Genomic DNA, 22,319 nt, shown 5'->3' with positions numbered 1-22,319 from the left:
AAATCAAAAACAAAAAATCGGACTCATCAAGCTCCCATTACTATCTTCAGGTACCTCTACACCAATTCTCATTGTAGACGAGAATATTTACTCTTTGATTCCACGCCAACTACGACTGTACATGAGAGATTTCACGCATCAAAACACCCCAGAACGCCCTCGACGCCATCCACAATCCGATCAAATTCATTCCCACCCGCAATCCCAGCCTTGATCAACCCGTGAAACAGACGTTTGATATCTCTCTCGATCTTGGCCGTTCTCTTGGCTACGGTCGACCCATCCGCTTGGGTGGGGGGCAGAGAGACGCTAATCCCGGGTTCGAGCGCGACCTCGCTCGTCCAGGGGTCGAGACTTAGCGTACATGAAAAGAGGATGGATATTCGTGACGGGGAGCGTGGCGTAAGCAGCATTGATGTACGGTCGAGATGTGGAAGGATCGCTCGAAGCTCCGCTTTTGATTGCAGGCTCGTTGTGGAAGAGTTGGTGTCCCGGTTTTTGAGCCGCGCCCAGAGGCGGGCGCGCGACACCGCCGCTTCCCAGTACCGGTTGATGCCCCAGCAGAGCCCGGCGATGTCGAGCCGTAACAGCGGATTTTCGAGCCGATTGGTCATCCATTGGTTCAGCGGTTGCGGAATCCGCGCTTTTTGGCCGTCACCCCGCTGTGGGATGGAGATGGAGATGACTTGCTGCGACTCGAGGTCTGTTGTGAAGCGCAGGGGCACGCGGTACGCAGATCGTGGGAAAGGAAACGATGGGGAGAGGGTCAGATCGTGTGTCTCGATCAGCCGCGACTGCGAGTTTGTCGAGACTTTTGTCGAGTGCGACAATTGCAGCGGCGCAAAGACAGTGAGGTAGGGCTTGGGGTCCTCGACCTCAGGCAGCGCAAAGGGATTCGCCGGGTCAGGCGACGTTGCGCGCGGAATCTCAGAGACGGCTCTAGAGGAGAATGGGAGTAGGGATGAGAGTAATGTCGACACTGGGGGTGCCTCCGGCGTTGGGGAGGGCGAGGCGGAGAGAGAGTTCGTTGCCGTCAGTAGAGAACTGCGAGAGTGGTCAGTAAGGGGAGTCCGAGTCCATCCTTGACCATTCACCTACATCATGTCTTGAACATCGGGTTCGAACGAGTCAGACGGCTGCTCGGCCTTTTTGGCCAAATGTTCTAGCCGAGAAACGTCGGCCTTGAGCCGCTCCAGTTGCGCGGAAAGCTCTTCCTTTAACTCCAGCTTCTCCCGCAGCTCTTCAGGAATATCTTCTCGCGCAGCATTACGCGTCTGCGCATCCTCTGCCTGCCGGATTTCTCGGCGCAATTTGCTCCGCTCCTGGCGCATGCTCGGGCTGCTCAAGCTGGGTCGACCCCTAAGCCGCACTCTTCCGAGCGCTGTCGGCGTTGGCGGCAACTCAGGCTCGCCAGAATCGCCGGACGAAGACGAGCTCCTCTCTGATATACGATCGTCCTCCGCGCTCCGCTCCTCCGTTGGACCACGCTGTTTGGGCCCGGATCCTTCGTCGGGATCATTTCTCCTGGACAGCGTTCGCGTCGCCTCGGATGGCTCAATCTCCGGTGTAAACAATCTGCGGGAAACTCGCCGCGGCGGCGCGGCAAAGGCGCCCGATGCTCGACGAGTTGGTGACCGCGCGGGGAACGAGCCGGACAATCGGGAGGGGCTCCCAGGCGCGTTGAGGGACGGCCGCAGAGCTTTGCGGTCGCGCAGCCCAATCACCTCATCCTGTTGCCGTTGTTCTTCATCGTGTCCGCTAACAGGTCGCTGGGGGCTCCTGCTGGGCGATCGGCTCAGCACGCGTGACAGGACCTCTGGATGCGATCGCGCAAGACTAGCTCGCGTCGGGGACTGGAATGACGTGCGGTGCGTGACTTCTGGTCTGCGGCCAGGCAAAGATTCGGTTTCGCTGATTTTGCGCCGCTTGGGCGGTGATTCCGACATTGCTTCTGCGTGCTGTCGTCGACCGTACCGGCCGACTCGATATTTTCGTTCTGATGTTTTGGCCCGATGGATTGCGTCGGATGTTTGTTTGCACCGTTTGCATTTAACCTCGGTTATCGATGACATAATTCTCACCACGGCATTTTGTCCTTTTCTAGACCACAGATTACACGAGTCGAGAATGGAACAATATTCTCTCCTCGCCGCAAGGAGATCCTGGCGCTCTCTCTCATCTCTACTATGTCGAGCTTGCCTCCTCCAATATGCATCCATACATAGACCCCAAGCAGCGGCGATTACAAGCCAATCACATGCACCTACACCGAAATCCCACCTCTCTCATCAAGCCGGGTCTCAACATAGAAAGGACGTCGATGACCCTCCACAAGCCTACCCGCTAACGGGGTACTACTCGGATATTCTATCCCCTGAGTTCCGACGCACGCGCCGCGCGCGTGCCGCCCAGACCACAACAGGAACTGCCCACAACCCATCAACCAAAGAAACGGCGGCCAAAGCCAAAGCCGAGGAGACCAAGTCTAAAGAAGAAAAAATGGCCATCGTCTTCGGGACGCGGCTCGCAGGTCCCGGATATCAGTCAACCCGCTACAATCCCGACACGATGCCGCCAGAGTCCACGTGGAGGACAATCAACGGCGTGGCCATCCCGCCGCGGCCCGTGGAGCCGGATAACTGCTGCATGAGTGGCTGTGTGCATTGTGTTTGGGACGATTACCGCGAGGAGCTGGAGGACTGGGCGCGGAGGGTGAATGAGGCGCAGGCAAGAGGAGCGACAGCGGCGGCGGGTGGCGGTGCGCAAAACACTTCGCCGGCAACGCAGTCGCGGCCGGAAGTGCATAGTGCGAGTACGAGTATGGATGATGACGGCGGAGGTAGCGAGGCGAATTGGTCGCTGCCGGAAACGATTTCCGGAGAGGAGCTCTTCAAGGATATCCCGGTGGGGATCAGAGAGTTTATGAAGACGGAAAAGAGATTAAGAGAGAAGCGCGAGAAGCGAGAGAGCGTGTCATATCAAACATAGATCATGGACATTGATATAGATTAGATTGTCGGTAATGTATGGCAGAGTCTCTAAACTTTGTATATATATATATACATGGAACACGGAACATTCGAAATATATACTCAGAGGAGATGGGTCAACTAGATGTTCGGTGACAGCAAATCGTACTTTACACACATCTCAACGCTTTCGACACTCGCCTGTAGCATGGTTCTGGCCTCCAGACCAACCCACACACGTAGCATAGATGTATCGCCGTGGCGAACTGATTTCCACAGCGTAGTCCCAGAGCCTAACTGACGAAGAATGGGGAGTGCACTACACTGGATTAGTTTCCAGTCATCAATCAGACAAGGAAAAAAGAAGACTTACCTCTTGAACAAATCCAAGTCAGGATTCAAACTCCGCCCAATGCCCTCAAGCAACAGAATCGAAATAACCACATTCACAAAATCGCCCTCCAGACGAACATGATGCTCCCGCACCATCTGCAGCACCTGTCCCAGGATGTCGCCAATCTTGACCCGTCCCAACGCAAACGTGCGTGATTTCACGCCGAGAACCAGATGCTGCATCTTCAGTGCAAAGACCTCGCCGTCGAGCACGGCGTCTGGCTGCCGACATCGTTCGATCATCAGATGGCCAGCACGATACCCATCAAATTCCGCAATCGCGCGGAAGAGGTCCAAGAAATTGCGGCGGTTCTTGTCATTTAGTTGCGTCACCAGACCTGTGTCGAGGAAGAGGAGCTGGGGTCGGAAGCCATCGGCTTCGATCTCCTTGAGCGCGTTATTCCATGCCCGTTGGTCGTGCATATGCGGACGCAGTCGCTTGAGCACTTCCTCGGTGGCATCAACCTCTGCGGAAGACATCGCTTCCGCAGCCCTCTTCGGAGCGCGCAGCGAGAGATCCAACTGGCTGGGTTTGAGGAATCGGACCATGATGTTTCCCGGATGCAGGTCCGCATGCACAAAATTGTCAATCAACAGCATGTTCAAAAACGCATCGAGGCCTTCGTTCGCAATATCCTGTTGAAAGACACCTCCTCCCTGCTCCAAAAAGACGGAGAGAGGAATGCCCTGCGCGAATTCCTCGACGAGCACTTCTCGAGTAGTATACTCGCGGTACGGGTATGGGAACCATGCCGAGGTCCGTGACTTGAACTTCTCACGGAAGAGCGCAAGGTTAGTCCCTTCAATCCGAAGATCAAGCTGAAGCTTCATCATTTCTCCAAATTGTCGGACCTCATCTGGAAGAGAGAGCCATTCCATTGTCGGAATCATGTTGATGGCCTTGGCAAAGAATGCCATGATGTTGAGGTCTCGCCGTACGATTCGATCGACTCTGGGGTGCAGCACTTTGATGGCTACGTATGAGGAGGGAACACGCTCCGGTGAGCTCTTGACCAGAGCGCTGACATTCCTACGAACCTTGGTCGAAATTCGCTGGTCCGCAATGTCCTTGTCCTTTTGCGCGGCAAGGTTTGGCTTCAGTTTTGCCTTGTACACCTGCGCAATGGCGCCTACGCCCAAGGGCTCCTCATCAAACTCCTCAAAGATCTCTTCGAACGGCAGGCCACCAAAAGCTCGCGAGAGGATCTGTTTCGTGGCGTGCATCGAATGCGCCGGCGCATTCGAATGCAATGAGGACATGCGCGAACAGAGTTCTGGAGGGAATATGTCCGTTCTCGAGGCAGCCCATTGCCCCAGCTTGATAAACGCCGGCCCAGCGCGCTCCATCGCGCAAACGAGAAAATCGTACCACCATAATGTCCCCGACCGCTCGCCATGCTTCTCTGAATTCCGCCGCCCCAGCCAGATCACCGGCACCGTCACAATCACGGGCAGGAATAAGGCCACCAGATGGAGGAAGCGAATGCTGGTCGCAATGGGTTCGTAGACGTAGCAGTACACAAAGACGTAGATCTTCCGCTTCAATCGTGCGAGCCCATGGAGATCCTCCGGGACCGTCTTCCGAATCTCCTTCCGCGATGCTTCCAGCATGCGAATCTCACCGGTCTCCTCTTCTCCCGTCTCTTCGGCCAATTCCAGAAACGCCGCGGGGCTCAAAGCCGCGGCAAGCAGAATCCGCCTCCCGAAGGTCGTCGTCTTTCCCTGGCCGAGCCATTGCGGGGATGGACGACACCATTGCCGGCATCCCGTTGACAGGAAGACCGGTGGAGGCCGAGGAGGGTAGTATATTCGAGTTGCTCCGCGGCGGAGACAGCGACCGAGGAAACAAACCGTTCTCATGATCTGCCGGAATTCTTCACGACGCAGTCCGCGGGGGAAGACGAGAACGGCATGACGACGCTCATCCGGCCATGACGACCATGCTCATCGAATGGCAATTTAGCAGACAGGCGATTGGCACGTGGTGTAGGACGCGGTAGGCTACGTCATTTGAGATTTTTGTTCTTGGCTGAGCGCATAGGTAGAGTGTAGATTTAGGGCGGCGGGAAAGTGGAGCATTTTGGGCCGGGCGGCTGGCGTGAGGATTTTCTGAATAATAATAAGAGCTTCCACCGATTACTCGTACAGTACTCGGAATTCGGATGCCTTGATCCATGCACAACTGTCAACTGGCCAGGCATCAAGGCATGAATCAACTCACCACGCAAAACACACAATTGATCACAGATTTGAATGGCGATTTTTATCGAGTCATGTGAGCTTGTGACTCATGATTGGTAAAGGCAAGGCATTATTAGTAATCCGGAAGTCCCGGCTGGAAGTCTGAGTGATCGACGGACTTGTCCGCTTCCGGGTGCCGATCCTCCGCTCCAGTACTTATAAAATCCCACGCATGCAGGCGGTATCGCTGGTATTTGATCTTCCCTGCCTGCAGCTGGAGGCCCTGCCCATGCCATTCCCGGCCATCCACTGCTGTCTGCACACCAACCCCCCGTGAATGCGGCAAGCCACCCCGGTATATGAAGGCGGCGCCTGCTGCAGTCTTGCTGCCTGAATGGAAAATGAGATATTGCAGTACAATCTCGCAGGATGGGACAATTGCAGGGTGAACGGGATGTTGAGGCATATGAGCCTCCCGACGAGAGGCGCCGGGGCCGTGGATGGCCTGCCATCATCCTCTGTACAGCTCTGTTGTATGTCATGATTGGCACTGTGTCGATGCATTTGACGGGTGTGTCGTATGCTGCGTTTGCTCTGGTTCCGCTGTGGTGGAGGGCCACAGTACCACCATTCTATGCCTATTCCACCAGCCAGGTCAAGTTTGAGAAACCGGCGAACGTGAGAATTGTAGCGCTGGCGACATACCGTCGGCCTGAAACGACGGCCACGCTTGACTGTTACCTGCAGGTAAGGAGCACGATTCCTGTTTATTACGCGCGAGTCAGTTCTAACGGCTAGAAGAGAAATCTTGCCGAACATGGCGGCTTATTGGATGAGGTGATATTCATTCCAGAGACCAGTCGGCACGATGATCTCGACTTCCTCCGCTCTTTGGTCAATCGGACCGAGGCATTCTCGGTGGCCAGCTGGGACGATATGGCGTACGCCACGAACGATCTGTATATTTACATTGACGGCGATGTTGTATATGTGGAGGATAGCACCATTCCAACGATTGTGAAAACGAAGCTGGATTACCCGGATTATGTCACCGTTTCCGCCAATGTCGTCTATCAACCCGCCGTCTCTGGTCTGCACGACCGCCTTGATATGGGGCCGGAAGTGGAATCGACGCCGAACTTCGAAAAATTCCCTAGTTCAGGGGAGAATTGGCATGCATCCCAGCTCAGCGTGCCCGATGGAGATGAGTACTCTGGTCAGCATCGTTGGTTTCAGATGCGCAATCACCGGAGATTACTCGATGAGACTCTCGGAACGACTTCCATGGAGGCTAAGGGCACGAGGTTTGATCTGGACCAGAACCCGGCGGTCCACGCTCGACGACATCATGCGTTTCTCGAGCAATTGGAGCGAGGGGATCTGCGACGATACAAGTTCCCTCTGTGGAAAAACCCGCCTAATGAGATCAGCGAGGTGTTCTTTTGCATGCGCGGCGGCAATATGGAGAGAACGACACACTCTGATTCTATTACGGCGACCGAGAGCCTGATCATTGACGGCAAGGGCGTGGTATCACATTTCGACTGGAAAGTGAGTGACGGAGTTGGGCAGGATAGTATTCTCAAACGATATCGCATGTATGCAGCCAGCATATGCAGAGAGCGATATGACCTGGGCGATGATTGATGAGGTTGATGATCATCTTTGATGATAGTACCTGTCATGTGATATTGAGAGAACCCCTCCATCCTCCGCACAATGCTATGTAGTTACGGACTGCGCAATGTCGCCAGATGTTCCCAGCTCCTCCAAGGAGTACGAGCAGGCTCGGCTTGATGACCCCAATCTGATAAGATCAAAAGGTGACCTCAGGGCTCAGGGCGCAAGGGCTGAAAACTTAGGTAATGAAAATTTCCATTTTGTAACTCAAATTCCCTTGCAAATACAGATCTTTTCCATCACCGGCGCATCGAGGAAGCTATTGCCACGGTTCGGGCTTCTTTCAAACGTGTCGCAGCAATCTCGATGATTACAAGCACTGTCCTTTGTAGTTGGCAAGCCGTCTCATATTCATGATTGTCATCTTTGGCTCTATGCATTTATATTGAAACTGTATTCCTGTCAGTTGTAAGTTGTAACAAACGTACGAGTACTGAAATTGCGATACAGTCCTTCGGAATACGGCCTGTGACCCCGTCAGTCTCTGAGTGGGCCCATCGATCCTCGAAACTTTGACAGAACTCTAAGGACAATCCGTCAGAGATCAGTCAACGATCACGGCCCTACGAGTACTTCGAAAAGCAAGATGACGGGACGATGACCACGAAGAAAGAAAAAGACACCCAGCCCAACGAAGCCGAGATCATTTTCAACCGAGCAAATGTTGCCCTAGCGCGGAGCCAGCGACTGGTCGCATCATGGCTCAACGGCCCGAGCTCGAGCACCGACGAGCACAAAGACCAGGAGGCAGCGGATGTCAAAGACGACGATGAGATTTTCACGCCTGTTCCGGAACGGTACCTTTCCCCTTCATTCTCTCTCTGGTTCTCTTTCTGTGTCCCTTCCCGGATGCATCAACCCCGGTTGAGTGGAACTTGTGCTGAACGAATGCTCTCTTTCTCTGGTTATTTTGTTTGACGGGAAAAAGGCTCGGTCTAGGAGCATCCTTACCAAGTTCTTCGTCCGCCGGTGTGTCGACGACATCCCAGTTCCATTCCGGACTCGGCGCTGTCGGAACGAGAGGGATTGAAGATGACGAACTGCGGAAGAAGATCCTGGGGCGAAACTGGAAGAAAATCATCCAAGAGCAACAGAAAAAAGCCCAGACGCAGAAATTAGGGTTAGGAGCAAAGGAAGGAGTGACCCAGCGCCCTTCTCGCCCGACCAGGAAGGAGGAGGACGCGGATGAGGACGAGGAAGAAGGGCGCTCAGCGATTGCCGGACGAGCGAAGTCGAGGAAGAAGACGGTGGTTGAGGACACTACGAATGGGGAAGATGGTGGTGGTGATAATAACGCTTCAGCCGAGAATACCGCGACTTCCGTGACCGGTGCTGAAACGAAGGACGAAGAGGGTGCAGCATCAGCTCCTCCCTCGAAGAAACCTCGTCGCGCAGGCGCGGCGACGTTTCTGGATGAGATATTGTCCGACCGAGCGCGGAAGAAGAAGAAGCGTGGGCGGTAGATGAGTGTAGGTCAAGGTACCTGAGGTAGTTACAATAGTAAGACTGCAATATAAATAGATGGAATTGGATGAAAAATGGATTGACTAGATACCAAAATGACCTCGCCTCATACAGGTCAAGCGATGCACAAGTTCCAACCTTTGCAAGCAGTGATCGAATGGACCTCCCAAGGAGAGAAATTACAATCCAAACCCCAGTAATATACAAGAATATCTGGGAATGATAAATATGTCCAAGATGAAAAAATGACAAAAAGAGAGAAGAAAAAACACCGAGGGTTATATCACTGTAGTCGCTTGCGCTTGCGGTCCTCGGGAGGCCCGTCCTCATCTCGGTCCGCCGTGTCTGTGGGATTCAGCAGAGAGTGCACGTTGCTCGCCATGCTGGACCGTCGGGTCGCGGGGGCCGACGAGTCCTGCCGAGGAATCCGCGGCCCGCTGTTTACCCAGCTGTTGTCGATGCTGACCGCCGATGGCGGTGCCACATCGGGTTGCATCGGTTGCTGTTGCCGCTTGGCCCCGTTGAACTCGTACTGAGCCAACATATCGCGAAGTTGCTGTTCACCAGGCGTAGCCATTGGCATGGGCGACGACCATGGTCCGGATGAGTTGTGGGCCGCTGCCTCGGGGAACGGTGAAACACCCTGTGGAGGCCAGCCGTGCTGCCGGATGTCTGCGAACGTGTGCCGACGCGTCATCACCATGTTCGGCGCTGTGGGCGGCGACGTGGCCGACGGCAAAGGATGCATCGTCGGCGGCTGCGGGGGTGGTTGCGCTGGTGGCTGCGCCCGGTACCCGGGAGGCGCCGTGCCCGGCCCAATCGATCCGTAGCGGCGCGGCGATGCGGATAGATGCTGCGGAACGGGCGGTCGAACAGGCTTGGAAGCGTCCGTGAGAGACCCCCGTCGGCTGGCGTCCTGCGGCATTTGACGAGGCGACAGAGGCGCTCCCGTCTCCGCCGGCATGTTCGCAAAGTACGGCTGTCGACCTCCCATGAAGTTCTCATGCGGCGTTTGCAAGGCCCGGAAGGCATCTAGCTCTCGCCCAATCTCTCGCTGCATCTCCATCACTTGTAATCATCAGCACCGGTACACAACAATAACTGAGATCTCCTCACCATCTCGATACAACGGTCCGTCTCTCTCATGGCTGATCACCGCAAGCGCTTGAGCGATGTTATTGGTCCACTGATATACTCAGCAGCAAGCTTCGCCAACACGGGTGCATAACTCACCTGGTGGCATTTGACTAGACAGTCGGCCATTGCCTGACAGCGAGAACTCAGAAGTGACTGGCTCTCTTCCACCCGGAGCAATCGGTTATGCATTTCATATAACTGATGCTCCAGGTTTGTCAGACGCATGTTCTCGGACGAGTCCGGTGCGGCCTCCGCGGGGGTCCCTGGTTGCGACACTCCAGATTTTTGACCGGAATAGTTGTCCCGGTTGATCAGGGTATGGCGCGATGCGCGCCGCTTGATTTCGCGAAGGCCGACGAGGTCGCCTCTCCTGAAATTTCCATTGCCGTGTTTGAACTCCCAGAGCGCGGAATCAGGAGAGCCCGTATGGAAGACATCGCTTACTGTACGCACATCAGTAACCGTCGCGATCCATCGCAGACGCGCGGAACTCCCATACCTTTGTGGAAACCATACATATTCAACTGGCGCACAAAGGAGGAGATGTTGGTATGTTTGAAATATTGGCTGCATTCCCGAAGTCAGCGCCAGACACCCCATTCGCCCCGACATGGAGGGGAGACGCACGCTAGGACTTTGGAGAACTCCGATGTCGGAGACATGACGAAGCTCTCGTTTGAGCTGGACCACGAGATGAGGTGCTGAATGCTCGGATCCTCGAGCATACTGTCGGCCAGTCAGTACGGAGTTTCACGCGACCGGTTCACGCGACGCGGCAGCCGTACTTGTAAAGTTTGTGAATGAATGCCGTCTGCACCACCTTGGGTTGCTGCGCCGCTGCCGCAGCACCTAACGTTTGACCAGAGGCCGAAGTGGTTGTGGTCGCGTTGTTGCTGCGGTTGGCGCTGTCACCGGCGCCAGCGCCGTCGCCATTCGCCTTGTTCGCATCAGACATGCCGCTCTTCTCCGTAGTTGGTTTCTGGTCTGACGGCGCGGACGACGTAACCTCCATGCGATCGTTTTGGTTATCCGACGACGACACGACAGCGCTCAACGGCGAGGGCTGTCGCTGCTTGGGTTCTGGGTCGCTCGTAGCCGACAAGGAATTTCGGGACGGAAGCTCGGCGACTCGATTCATGGTGTGCAGTAGGCGTGGGGAGAAGTTAAGAGCGGAGAGCTTCGCGGAGAGGCGAGTGCGAGGGGTAGCGTGCTGCCCAGCAGCAACGGCGATAGTCCGAGGGAACCAAGAGAATTCCCAAAATCCGATAATCCAGCAAGTTCAGAGGTACACTGCGACCGAAACGAGAACACGATTCGAGCCGAGGGAGCTGTCAAGGCCGATCGAAGTCGCTCCAAATGAGCATCCTCTGAGAGAGTCCCTTGAAACGAAGAAAAAGCAACGAGGCGAGAAGACGAGACCGACTGATAACAAGGCGGGTGCTTTGCTACGCTGAAAATAGACCAACGGGCAGGGTGGGCGAACAAAAAAAGACTGGAATCGGATGGCGATGGACTTGCTCCGAAGACTCGAGATCAAAGCTCGGATGAAGATACGGATCCAAGCGATCAGAGATAGGTTACCGATGCAAAGTCTCCACAACGCTCAACCAACCGCAACTACGGGGAGCGAAAAAAAAGATTTGCGTTCAAACTCTGAATTTCGTTTCAACTCTGGATTTTGCAAAACGTGCACAGACGCTTGGACCAACCAACCAAAGGAGCCTGGCTGGAAACGCCGGAGCTCCCCTCTTTTGCTGAGCTGCAAGCCTGCAACAAATGAACCTTCATCGCAGCCTCTCAGCAAACCACTGGTTCCTGCGCTCTCCACTCACCACCCAGCTCAGATGAACTGCAGATATTTTCTCATGCAGGCAATAACTAGTTTCGTGGTCTCCAGGACCGAAGTTGCGTTTTGCCTCCTCACTGTTCAATGTTATGTCGGGAAAAAATGAAGCCACAGTCGACAACATGAGCCCCCTCTTCAAGACTCGATACAGAGTACAATACATGATGGAATGCAAAAGCTTGATGCTTTGACGTCTTCGGCTCATTTTCCTGAACCGAATATTCCGTACTTCGATCTGACTGGCGAACGCAGCGCAAGCTGCAGCTCAAACGCCATTCGCTTCCAGCTCGATCGCGACAGCACAAAGGGACAGACATTGAAAAGTGTCCAACTGCGCCTGACCAGGGAGCACTGCTGGATTCTTTCCTCTCGGATTAGTGGGCGCCGCACATCACTGTCATTGGATTCGTGCGGCTTAGTCGGACGCCCAGATGGCTCTGTCCGAAAAGCTTGTGGTTGATTTACTAGAGCAATCCCACTATCCACCACCAAGGTATCACCCTAGTCGTAGGCCACGAGCTGGTGGCGGGCTATTATCTGATTGTTTTGCATCGAAGCAGCCCCTGCAGGCTGCATTTGACTTTCGCAGGCATTTCTTTCTTCGTCTTCAAACAACCGAGCGGTTGACTGGAGAAACAAAGCCCGCCCAAGTCTGGTACCATAAGCGACGAACTAACCCCAATGTCTACATTTTGCGTGTGCCCAGGTCGCCAAGCGTCCTTTCCTCTCGTAATTTCTGTGAGCCAGTCCGCTCCATGCACATCTCAAAGTCGGCGAACTGCCATAGATACTGTAGCTTCGTCTGGATTCAACGGTCCGAAGTTGAATCTCGCACGCACGAAAGTTCGGAAACTCACCTAACAAGGCTCCTCATATCGGGTGACGAAGAGGCACACTTATCAAATAGCTGGTTTGCAAATCATCCATTTGTTGGAGCAGAAACTGATCCTTAACGGGAAACAGCACGACCTGAAGACGCCCCTGCTGGCCATGATGGTGAAGATCCCTCAAACGCGGCTCCTAAGTTTCTATTTTAATAAACTTCAACTTTGACCGCAAGCTGCACATCACGCACGATGACGCCAGCGATGGGTTGGCGCGCATCCAGATTTCCGAGTCCCTTCTCCAGAACTGACGCCATTCGGAGAAACTTGCTGTCCAACTACAGTGCAATGGCAGCTTCACACACGAAAGTCCGCAGAAGAAAGCAGTGTCATAAACACGCTTTCGATCACAACACGCGGGAGTTCCGATTGGCAATTCCTACCTAGTCCATCGAGGTCTGACCACAAAGAAATCACCGCGAGGAGTGACCATATATTCTCTCCATTTCCCTCGATGATCGGGACCTTCAATTCTGTTTGCCTCGAAGCAACACAGTGCACTATCAATTTGTTCCCTCTTCGGCGCAGTCAGCTTGATCCGCAACTCCATGGCATGATGTGCAATGCATTGATCCCTTCCTACTTCCTACTCTGTTCAGCGATTTGTTCAAGTTTCAAAGCTTTAAACAATAGATGCAGACATGAAGAAAGTGCGCACTCGGCACAGCTGTCCTCGGAAGAATTCGCAGATGAACATCCTCCTCCTCTCATGGTCCCTGCTCAACTCACTCGGGATGCAACTCCTATCCAGAATCGGTAGCCTGCTGACTCTGCGGGACATTCCAGGAGTCGGAGTTATCCCGTTGGCTACACAACCTTTTGGTTTCTTCATTGATGGGGGGATATGGCGAGTCAACCGAGTCCCCGGAGAACACACTTACTCATGCCGGTCTTCCATTCGATTAGTCACAGAACACTGAAGCTGCCAGCAGTCGTGAAACATACAGCTCTACGTGGAGTACAGAGTACGGCGTGTAGAGCCCGTACAACCTGCGGTGCTCACCAGGAAAATCTGCTGTGATGGGTCCCAGTTTCTAATAATTGGTTTTGACTTCATGTGGGCAGCTAAAAAAAGAAAGCAGTCATTCTATGATGAGGAGTCGATCAGACTTGGCTACTGTCTCATGAATGACAATGATGAGTTAGCACTCAGTATGTGATTCTCCGCTGTCCACAATGTCACACTCACGTGCTCTGGAGATGGCAGGACGCTAATAACGCTGATACCAATGCTGTCGACATAAGAATCACATCAAATCGCAGGACAGTTGGTTAAGATCACATGACCTCATTTACCCTAGAGAACAGAGTGACTTGGGACCGATTCGGTGGCCAGGAAGGCGGTCCGACAAGCGAATGGACAGGGGAGCACACAGAAGACAGGCAGGGAGACCCTGCTGGCGCCGTATGGCGGAGTCGCATGGCTATGGCCCATAGGGCGTGTGATTCAGCAAATGAAAGTTTCACTATTAGTCTCTTTTGGGGAGCTTTAAACATCCGGAGGCTTCCATACGGATGGCGGACATCTCCGCATACAAGTTCTGTAGTCGATACTTGCAGGCAAACAGAGATCTCTATAGAGCACCGAATTGCGCCATGACTCGAATCCCAAGTCGAGTTCGATAGCAGAGAACTGGAGCCATTGCTTTGTGCAGACCTTGTTCAGACAATTGATCGATTATTATGAGTGAATTGAGTAGCGCTGGGAGCAAAAAAGATTTGCTCGCGGTTAGCGAGCCGACAGTCAGTTGTTGGTGAGCACCCGCTCGACGTGGTCAGAACACTGCATCTTCATGTCATGTCATACGCTGCGGTACTTAGTCAAGGCGGCATGTATATAAACGAAGTTTTCTCCCGGACACTTGTTGATGCGTTGTACACCAAACTAGAACCAGAAAGCTTTCAAATCTTCATTCTTCTCGATAGAACCATCCACGGTCAAAGTCGAGTTACATTGATGGCTTCCAACAAGACCAAACCCGATCTTCGCCAGCACGCGGATGCGATCAATCTCGGCATGTTCGAGCAATTTCTCAGGTACGACGAGGGGCCAAAACGCGAGTTCAGCAGAAGCTCGGTGGTGAGCTTCGTCAATCAAGGGGAGCTAATTTTTCCCAGTGTGGGATCTCTGTGCGTCGCGACCAAAACAATCCATCCATCCATACCCACCCACCCACACACACACACACACATTAATAAACCCATGATATTTTCCCACAACGCAAATGTGAACTTTTAAGTAGCGCGAATACTGACTTACGTCCCAGCAAAAACGAGAGCCCAGAGAAAATCTCCTCCAAGGTCTCCGATCTCGGGGAATCGGCATCATTACTGGGATTTACCAAAGTCCAGAATGACTGCAAAGAAATCCGCACAATAGCTGGGGAGTTTACTGCGGGCAAACTCAGCCGGTCCGAGGCCTTGGACAAACTCAGCCCCAAAATCGATAAATTGAAAACAGATTATGAGGAAATCAGAGACATCATGATACAATTCTACGGCGGTTTAGGGGGATAGAACTATCCGAACCGTTTGGTAGCCACGACGCTGCGTAAGCCGTCACGTCGGCCAGCGGCAGCTCGAGTGACACCTACGGAGGCGGTTGGGGTACGATGATATAATTGTATGAATTTTGTTGTTCCCTTTCTTTTATTCTTGCTCATACTATGAATTTAGTACGAGTAGTGATATCTGTAGTCATATGGATCCCAATAGTATGTAATACCGTAGGCCTACAGAAGTGGTTGATTCCAATGCTTGTCAAGCTGGTCAACTCTTTCGCTGAACTACTCGTAGTGCAGATACTACGGAGGGGACACTCACACTCAAGAGGCTGCAAGAGTGCAAGTTACTAGACTGGAGAGTTGTCGCACATGCATTTCGAGACATCGGTGACTGCCAGGCATGACCTTGGTTTCCATGGTAAATGGTTGACACCACTCGAGCTGTACTTATCCATCCGAACTTTGTGTGAAGTTACCCCGGAGTATGTATCGCAAACGACTTGAAAGTCAGAGTCAATTGTGTGGACTGTGCAGAGCCGAACGGAGTACTGTACATACAAAGATTCCCCGTCATTGGCCGCTTGCGCGCATCTCGCCGTCTCCTCGTCTGCGGGCAGTGGATTGCCGCGTGGAGCCGTGGAGGCGTGGACGATTGATCTCAGAAAATTTCACGAGGACAAGTGCAAATACAATAAAGCCAGGTGCGCATTGTAATTGCTTTGTACGGCGTAATTTTGGCTTAGTACGGACTACGGAGTACAGTACATAGTACATACATTCATAGAATACATCTACCTGTACTCCGTACCTAGGTAGAGGTACTTAGGTAGGTACCTACAGTCCTACACGAGTTATGGCCCAGCTTGAGAGTTCTCACCATTCCAGCAGTGCAGTTCGGGAACCAGTTTTGGCCGGAACTTCCATTACTTGTCCATCAATGGAAATGATGGAAATCACAACCGGCTATGGAGCTTCCGAAGTTACTCCTGAGAATATCGCAGAGGTCTTTGCTCGTCTAAGCACGCAAACTCGTCGCAAAGTGTATGCCGAAACTCCAGATGCATTACGGGTGGAACCGGGAACGCTCGGACTAAGATCAGCACAGCCTTCACGCACTTCTGGATCGATTGCAGAAGCACGAATGGAGGAAGGTTGAAGAGCGCTTCAATCGGATTCGATTTCGGCACGATATCATCGGTTCCTTGCCCATCGATCTCCTGGTTCACGTCACGGCCCACTTGGAACCTCGGGACATTGTTCGAAGCCAGAGAGTATGCGTTGACAGTGCCTTGTCGATGAAACCTGGGATCAAACTCTGTTAGCGGTCTGACAACTGGCATCCTAGGTGTCGAAACGATGGCGCTTAGTACTCTCATCCGATGCAGTCCTAGCATCTGCTTTGCGCCGAACACTCGCGACCCTCGACCTGAAGACCACGAATGTGTTGGCAGCGGACGCGGCGACCTATTTCCGATGGGGACAGGGTCTGCAATATGCTCGCCCGATCAAGAAGATCTTTCTCACATGGTTACAGCGCCGAGATATGGTTGAGATTCAGTACCATTCTCGACGTGTTGGTTGGTTGAAGAGGTTGGCCAACAGCGTTTGGACGTTAGATCTCGAGGCTGGAGGCGCAATAAAAGAGTGGTTCAGTGAAACGCGAGATCAAATTGACGCTTTCAGATTGTCCGAATGCTGTTTGGTCCTGGCTTCGAGGGACAGGTAGGAGCCCTATGATCTTTCCCCGAATGTTGGCTTGATCTAAGTGCAAGCTCAGTTATGTGACAGTGTGGAATCTTGTCAAACCAGGAAAACGCACACTGAAGCTACCTTTTAAAGGGACTCCCAAGATCTTCGTTGAGGGTTACACAGTGGTTCTCTTCCCAAGCGATACAAGTTACGACCCGGGACCAGTCGTCGTTTGGGATACTATCCAGGAAGATGTACGAGTGATTGGAAGTTTCCGCGAATTGTGGCTGGCCCACTTTGATGCGAATGAGGAGTTGCTTGTGGTCTTCACCAGATGCGATAAGAACAAGCCTTTGCAACTGGAACAGACCAAATGGGCGCTGAGCGGGCAGAAACTTGACACGAAACCAGTGCGGCTATCGCCGTCAGGTCGTCCCTTGATCTGGAATGATATGGAAAACCTGACCCAGTGGGCGCAGTTGTACAGCCGCGAGAAAGTAACCGAGTTGCGCGCTTGGAGCAGCAATGGGGACATGCTGCATGTAACCTACGATCGCTCCATGGACAAACTGAGTGCCCAATGGGTCCAAAACCCCAAGAACCTGTGGCAGGACTCCCACCAGAATGGGACGGGCGTCTTGCTTACGCACTCGATCGTCTACGGCTTGGTCGAAGCACGCAAGCTCTATATCTATAACGCCTCGGAAGGAGCTGTAACGGCCATCCCATATCAAAGGGATGTGCGAGAAATCAGCAACAACGATAAATTCCAACAGTTGACCTTTGGTGACCGTGAAGTCTTTGGTGTGGTTGGTCTCGACGGGACTCAGCTTTGGTTTTTCAATCCCGATTTCGTTATCAACAGAACTGACAATGGCGCGATGGATTTTGTTGGGATGGGGAAGTAGCTCAATCATATACCCTACCGTACATTCTTCCTGGAACGCATCGAGGCCACATCTGTATGATTCGCTATGGAAGTAATGAATGCCGCAAAATTCGACACGTCGATGAGGATGAGACGCCCGGGTACGGAGTACTAACATTTGTCAATAAGTACATGTAGTATGGTGTGTACTGCTTTGTCATTGGACTTGCGGCATAACTCGAGAGGGAATCTCCAATTCACTTGTTTTATCGAGGAGCAAACTCCGTACGAGTACTGTACTCCGCAATACACGTACGTTTTTGTACGGAGCTTTCTTGTATCAAGCTCGTAATGATTCTGTAGTATCAATTGTCAGCTACAGGGCTTGGAGCGCTGAAAAATAGCAAAGCTCACCTTGGCCAGTGATCTGATAGATTCAGTTTCAGACAATCTTCAAACTTCAAGGCATGACTCAGTTGTGGATTCTATTCGTTTTGACACGGCCCTGAATTGAGCATCAGGAAAACAACTCTATGCAGTAGAGTACGAACGAATAATTACGAGAATTCCTTCCAAGAATCCAAGGCCTAGGCTAACGGATTGGAACAGATGTTGAACCATCCTTAGGATCATTTGTCCCATTATGCAAACTTCGGCCCGCAAGCCATCTTTTCCTGGATCTGATGAATTGGCTGGGTCGTCCATGGACCTTCCCATCGACCGTGCTGCTTCGGATACTGCGGCTCAGAACATAGTGAATGTCTTCGATGCTTTAGCTTCTCGTCCTCGTCACGATGCGTATGTCTAGGCCAGTGTTTCGATCTGACATGGAGAACAGCGACGCTGATCGCGGCACAGACTTCATGCGATCCTAGATCAATTGAAGATCCACGAGTGGAGACACGTCCTGGCGCGCTTAGATCAGGTTCGACTTGAGCATTCACACGATATCGTCAGTTCTTTGCCTCTCGAGCTTTTGATTCAAGTCGTGGACTATTTGCATGTGACAGACATTGTCCGCAGCCAAAGGGTGCGTGGTTCCGTCTGTCAATGTCCAAATCAATTATCCTGACCAGGGCCGTCTCAGGTCTCGAAGCGATGGCGCGCGATTTTCTCGTGTGATGCAGTTACCAAGCTTTTTTTGCGTCCAACGCTTGAGTTTTTGGGCATGGAGACAGCGGATGTATCGGTCGCCGATGCGATGACTTATTTCCGGTGGGGGCATGGCTTGCAGTGTGCCCGGCCTATTAAGAAACTTTTTCTCCCCTGGACAGCGTTGATGACACTGCCTTCGGATGTGTCGTACCATTCGCGACGGCTTTGCCACTTCGTACCGGAACGGGCCATCAAACTCGAGATGGTAGATCTTGAGACTGGTGAGAAATCAAGTTGGGCCAATGAAACAGATGTGGGAACCTTTCACTTCAAACTGTCGGATCGCTATCTTGTCATGATCACGCCTGGCTTGTAAGGAGCTCGATGTCCTGTTTGATCGTCATCATCTGACACCGATTAGTGTTTGCAGAGTTTTGACAGCATTGGATCTTAGAACATCCCAGAAACTTGTTAAGCGGTTTCCTCCTTTTCTCGCCGAGGTTTCTATCGAGAAGAACAAAGTGATCATAGTTGACATATGCTCCAAGCAACCTCGTCCTGTTTACATTTGGGATCTGAGCTCCAATCTTCTCCGAGAGGTTGGCAGCTTCGGTTTTATTACTTTGTGGCATCTGGAAGTGGATGACAACATCCTCGTGGCATTTGAAATCAATTGGGACGAACATCCACCAAAGGTGCAGCAGACTAAGTGGACATTGACTGGGCAGCAGCTCGAAAAGAAGCATTTCGACTTGCCACTGGGAGGCGGTCGCGTTGACAAGGCTCGTTTCGAGCTACCATCCGTTTATAGCCATCGCGCCTGCGGCCACAAGACCGTAAGCGTGGTAACCTCTTCAATTGATGATCATGTCACCATGCACCTGGTTTATGATTACGCCGTCGATCAGCTGAGCATCAGGTGGATTGAATGTGCCGAGCCCATCAATCAAGACACCGCGGAGATTGATTGGGCCCCCCTCACCCCCTATATCTTCTATCGCTTGCACAAAGCAGACGGACGACTCGCAATTTACGATGCCATCAACGGCAAAGCAACTTTGCACTCATTGGACGAGTTGGGCATTCGAGAGGTCCATGCTGATGGCATGTGTGACTGCGAACCGGTAGCCCCCTGGGCGCGCCGAGGAGCGGCTAATAGCTGGTCAGGTACCTGGGTGCCCTTCGGCGACCGCGAGGTGTTTGGCCTGGCTGGCAAGTGCGGCGTTCAACTCTGTTTCTTCAATCCCGACTTCGTCCCGGACCTTCCGGGGGCGGTGCCTTGTCCTTAGACGCAGAATTCAGAATTTACATAACATTGTGTCGAGTACTACTGTAGTATTCGCCTTCTTCACGGATCTTTGTATGGAGAGAGCTTGGCTAGTACTTCTTTCTTGGTCTATCTCTGATTCGTTCAACTAAAAATGTCCTGCGTACGAAACAGCTGAGTTGCTCGCGGCTTCTGATAATTGACCGCAATGATCAAGTACTTACAATACATCTGGAATACGGACGGTCATAAATGGGAGCGTCAGAATTACTTAACTACTTAGGCCTACGGAGTAGTACGGATCCTTAATCTTCTTGGCTGGCTCAATCGTTGACAAGGTCGGGGCTCGAGCACAAAATTGCATGTCTCATTGTTAAATCTATTCCGTTACATTTCTTTCATTCAATGGATCAATCTGATCAATCATGGACTATGGACTAAGGCTCAGGTTGTTGACCGAAGACTGAAGTTGTTCGTTATCAGGGCATGCGCGCGACGAGCGCGCGTTATCAGTGCTATACGAGGATACAGTGATAGGTACACAAGTACAGGTATTTCCCGGAATATCCGTCGGTAGGGGACCAGTCTTCAATCTTCCAAAATATAAGCAGGGAAACAGTTCCGTACTCTGCACCGCTCCTGGAATGCCCCTGCAGGAAGAGTAGTAGACATCTCAGTCCTCTGCTCACGACGCGTGTAGGTATCTTGATCAGTACTATAAGTACTACGATCTAAGAAACGCGTGGCTAACTTCAGTGCATTATGCATCCAAGTCCAGATCGAGTGGGAAAGGAGGAATCGAGGACCATGGTGAAAATTCAACGCCCACAGCAAGTTCGGTTGGACAATCTGAGCTCTCTACCTTTGGATCTTCTGGTTCAGATCACGAAGTATCTTGATCCAGCAGATATTATTCGTAGTCAGAGGGTGGGTACTTATTCAGTTCGGTTTGCAGCAGTTCTAGAATCAAATTGCTCAATGGAGATGGTCCCAACTCCCAGGTCTCGAAGCGATGGAACGAGATTTTCTCAAATCGTACAATTATCGCGACTGCGTTGCGCCAGACGCTTGATATCCTGGGTCTAAAAAGTGCGCATGTACCAGTCTCCGACGCAATGACCTATTTTCGTTGGCGACATGGGTTGCAAGCGGCTCAGCCGATCAAGAAGGTCTTTCTTCCCTGGTCGACCCCGAGAAAGCCTAACTATGTCTTTTACCACTCGCGACGGCTGTGCTGTGGAGTATCACAGCGCAGCAACGAGGTTTATATGCTGGATCTCCAGTCTGGGGAGAAAACCACTTGGCCCTATGATAAATGGGATTTATGGGGCTACATCACTCTCTCCGATCGCTACCTTGTTTTAGTTTCGGCTGCGGTTCTGTTTTCAATTCTCAGGTAGGTGGTAATTGCGAGGTCACAATTCTCGGCATCGTCGGCGTCATAGTAACTCTCTTGCAGTTCTGTGACAGTTTGGGACCTCCGAACATCACAGCGATGGGTTAAACACCTGCGTGTTTCTTCCGTCGGCATTTCTATCGAAGGGGACAAAGTGATCATACCTAACAAAGGCTCCAGTCTGGACGCTCGCCCCATTCTTGTTTGGGATCTGAACGCTGATCGCGTCCAAGAAGTTGGCGGCTTCCGGAAATTAGCTTTGTGGCACGTGGACGCGAATGAGAATACGTTGATAGCATTCGAAATTAACTGGGACATAAATCCGCCAGAGGTTCAGCAGACCAAGTGGGCGCTGACAGGACGGCTGATCGACCGAAAACAATTCCACCTACCGCTGAGGGATCGTGAAGACGTGAAGTTCAAGTTCCCTGAGCGCCGCTGCTATCGCACCTGCTGCCATAAGACAGTAACACAACTGATCTCTCGAACCGAAGACCATGCCAGTATGCACCTCACGTATGACTCGTCCATCGACCAGCTGAGTGCCCAGTGGATCGAGCGCGCAGAGCCCATGAACCGAAAAATCTCCATGGATGTTGATAGTCGCGCCTTTCTCACCTCGGACATCGCCTACGGCTGGGGAAGACACCCCAGGCAGCTGGCAGTCTACAACGCTGCCGAAGGTACCACAACGTTACGCCCATTCCAGTTGGACTCTCGACAGATCATAGTCCGAAAGCTGACAGGTCATCCGCCCTCTGGACGCCGACGTATCCAGATAGTTCCTCTACGGGAGGTCCCTATTCAAGCTTTCGGCGACCATGAGGTCTTTGGCTTGGCCAGCCACGAAGGCGCTCAGCTTTGGTTCTTCAATCCCAACTTTGTTCCCGACCTTCCGGATGCTGAACCTTTTCTTGCAATGGAGGAGAGTGGTTGAAAACACGGG

At 52.4% G+C, this 22,319-nt stretch overlaps 9 protein-coding genes across 9 annotated transcripts; 6 read left to right on the top strand and 3 right to left on the bottom strand.

Annotated features, from left to right (window-relative positions):
* Nucleotides 1-131: 131 nt before the first annotated feature.
* VTN31DRAFT_4121 (uncharacterized protein) lies at nucleotides 132-1,946 on the bottom strand (the record flags this gene model as incomplete). The annotated part of the gene is made up of 2 exons (XM_069404475.1): nucleotides 132-1,044; nucleotides 1,099-1,946. 2 exons carry the CDS (start codon nucleotides 1,944-1,946, stop codon nucleotides 132-134), a joined length of 1,761 nt encoding a protein of 586 aa, XP_069261444.1.
* A 553-nt stretch (nucleotides 1,947-2,499) lies between these two features.
* On the top strand, nucleotides 2,500-2,988 carry VTN31DRAFT_4120 (uncharacterized protein; the record flags this gene model as incomplete). The annotated part of the gene is made up of 1 exon (XM_069404474.1): nucleotides 2,500-2,988. The coding sequence occupies one exon, from the start codon at nucleotides 2,500-2,502 to the stop codon at nucleotides 2,986-2,988; it is 489 nt and encodes a 162-aa protein (XP_069261443.1).
* A 122-nt stretch (nucleotides 2,989-3,110) lies between these two features.
* Nucleotides 3,111-5,222, bottom strand: VTN31DRAFT_4119 (uncharacterized protein; the record flags this gene model as incomplete). Its single annotated transcript, XM_069404472.1, has 2 exons — nucleotides 3,111-3,288; nucleotides 3,343-5,222. The coding sequence occupies 2 exons, from the start codon at nucleotides 5,220-5,222 to the stop codon at nucleotides 3,111-3,113; spliced, it is 2,058 nt and encodes a 685-aa protein (XP_069261442.1).
* A 750-nt stretch (nucleotides 5,223-5,972) lies between these two features.
* Nucleotides 5,973-7,190, top strand: VTN31DRAFT_4118 (uncharacterized protein; the record flags this gene model as incomplete). The annotated part of the gene is made up of 2 exons (XM_069404471.1): nucleotides 5,973-6,290; nucleotides 6,345-7,190. 2 exons carry the CDS (start codon nucleotides 5,973-5,975, stop codon nucleotides 7,188-7,190), a joined length of 1,164 nt encoding a protein of 387 aa, XP_069261441.1.
* Nucleotides 7,191-8,970: 1,780 nt separating this feature from the next.
* On the bottom strand, nucleotides 8,971-10,962 carry VTN31DRAFT_4117 (uncharacterized protein; the record flags this gene model as incomplete). Its single annotated transcript, XM_069404470.1, has 6 exons — nucleotides 8,971-9,755; nucleotides 9,804-9,873; nucleotides 9,921-10,267; nucleotides 10,324-10,391; nucleotides 10,452-10,550; nucleotides 10,610-10,962. 6 exons carry the CDS (start codon nucleotides 10,960-10,962, stop codon nucleotides 8,971-8,973), a joined length of 1,722 nt encoding a protein of 573 aa, XP_069261440.1.
* A 3,549-nt stretch (nucleotides 10,963-14,511) lies between these two features.
* Nucleotides 14,512-15,071, top strand: VTN31DRAFT_4116 (uncharacterized protein; the record flags this gene model as incomplete). The annotated part of the gene is made up of 2 exons (XM_069404469.1): nucleotides 14,512-14,684; nucleotides 14,822-15,071. The coding sequence occupies 2 exons, from the start codon at nucleotides 14,512-14,514 to the stop codon at nucleotides 15,069-15,071; spliced, it is 423 nt and encodes a 140-aa protein (XP_069261439.1).
* An 840-nt stretch (nucleotides 15,072-15,911) lies between these two features.
* On the top strand, nucleotides 15,912-17,655 carry VTN31DRAFT_4115 (uncharacterized protein; the record flags this gene model as incomplete). Its single annotated transcript, XM_069404468.1, has 4 exons — nucleotides 15,912-16,099; nucleotides 16,164-16,329; nucleotides 16,404-16,780; nucleotides 16,836-17,655. 4 exons carry the CDS (start codon nucleotides 15,912-15,914, stop codon nucleotides 17,653-17,655), a joined length of 1,551 nt encoding a protein of 516 aa, XP_069261438.1.
* A 603-nt stretch (nucleotides 17,656-18,258) lies between these two features.
* On the top strand, nucleotides 18,259-19,999 carry VTN31DRAFT_4114 (uncharacterized protein; the record flags this gene model as incomplete). Its single annotated transcript, XM_069404467.1, has 4 exons — nucleotides 18,259-18,413; nucleotides 18,474-18,645; nucleotides 18,703-19,082; nucleotides 19,132-19,999. The coding sequence occupies 4 exons, from the start codon at nucleotides 18,259-18,261 to the stop codon at nucleotides 19,997-19,999; spliced, it is 1,575 nt and encodes a 524-aa protein (XP_069261437.1).
* A 785-nt stretch (nucleotides 20,000-20,784) lies between these two features.
* VTN31DRAFT_4113 (uncharacterized protein) lies at nucleotides 20,785-22,310 on the top strand (the record flags this gene model as incomplete). The annotated part of the gene is made up of 3 exons (XM_069404466.1): nucleotides 20,785-20,904; nucleotides 20,979-21,373; nucleotides 21,437-22,310. The coding sequence occupies 3 exons, from the start codon at nucleotides 20,785-20,787 to the stop codon at nucleotides 22,308-22,310; spliced, it is 1,389 nt and encodes a 462-aa protein (XP_069261436.1).
* Nucleotides 22,311-22,319: the final 9 nt, after the last annotated feature.

The sequence above is a fragment of the Thermomyces dupontii genome, assembly GCF_041956625.1.
Source record: "Thermomyces dupontii strain NRRL 2155 unplaced genomic scaffold VTN31scaffold_3, whole genome shotgun sequence".
Classification (NCBI taxonomy): Eukaryota; Fungi; Ascomycota; class Eurotiomycetes; order Eurotiales; family Trichocomaceae; genus Thermomyces; species Thermomyces dupontii.
Note: the sequence above shows the minus strand (reverse complement) of the source record. Positions and strands in the feature narration are given on the sequence as shown.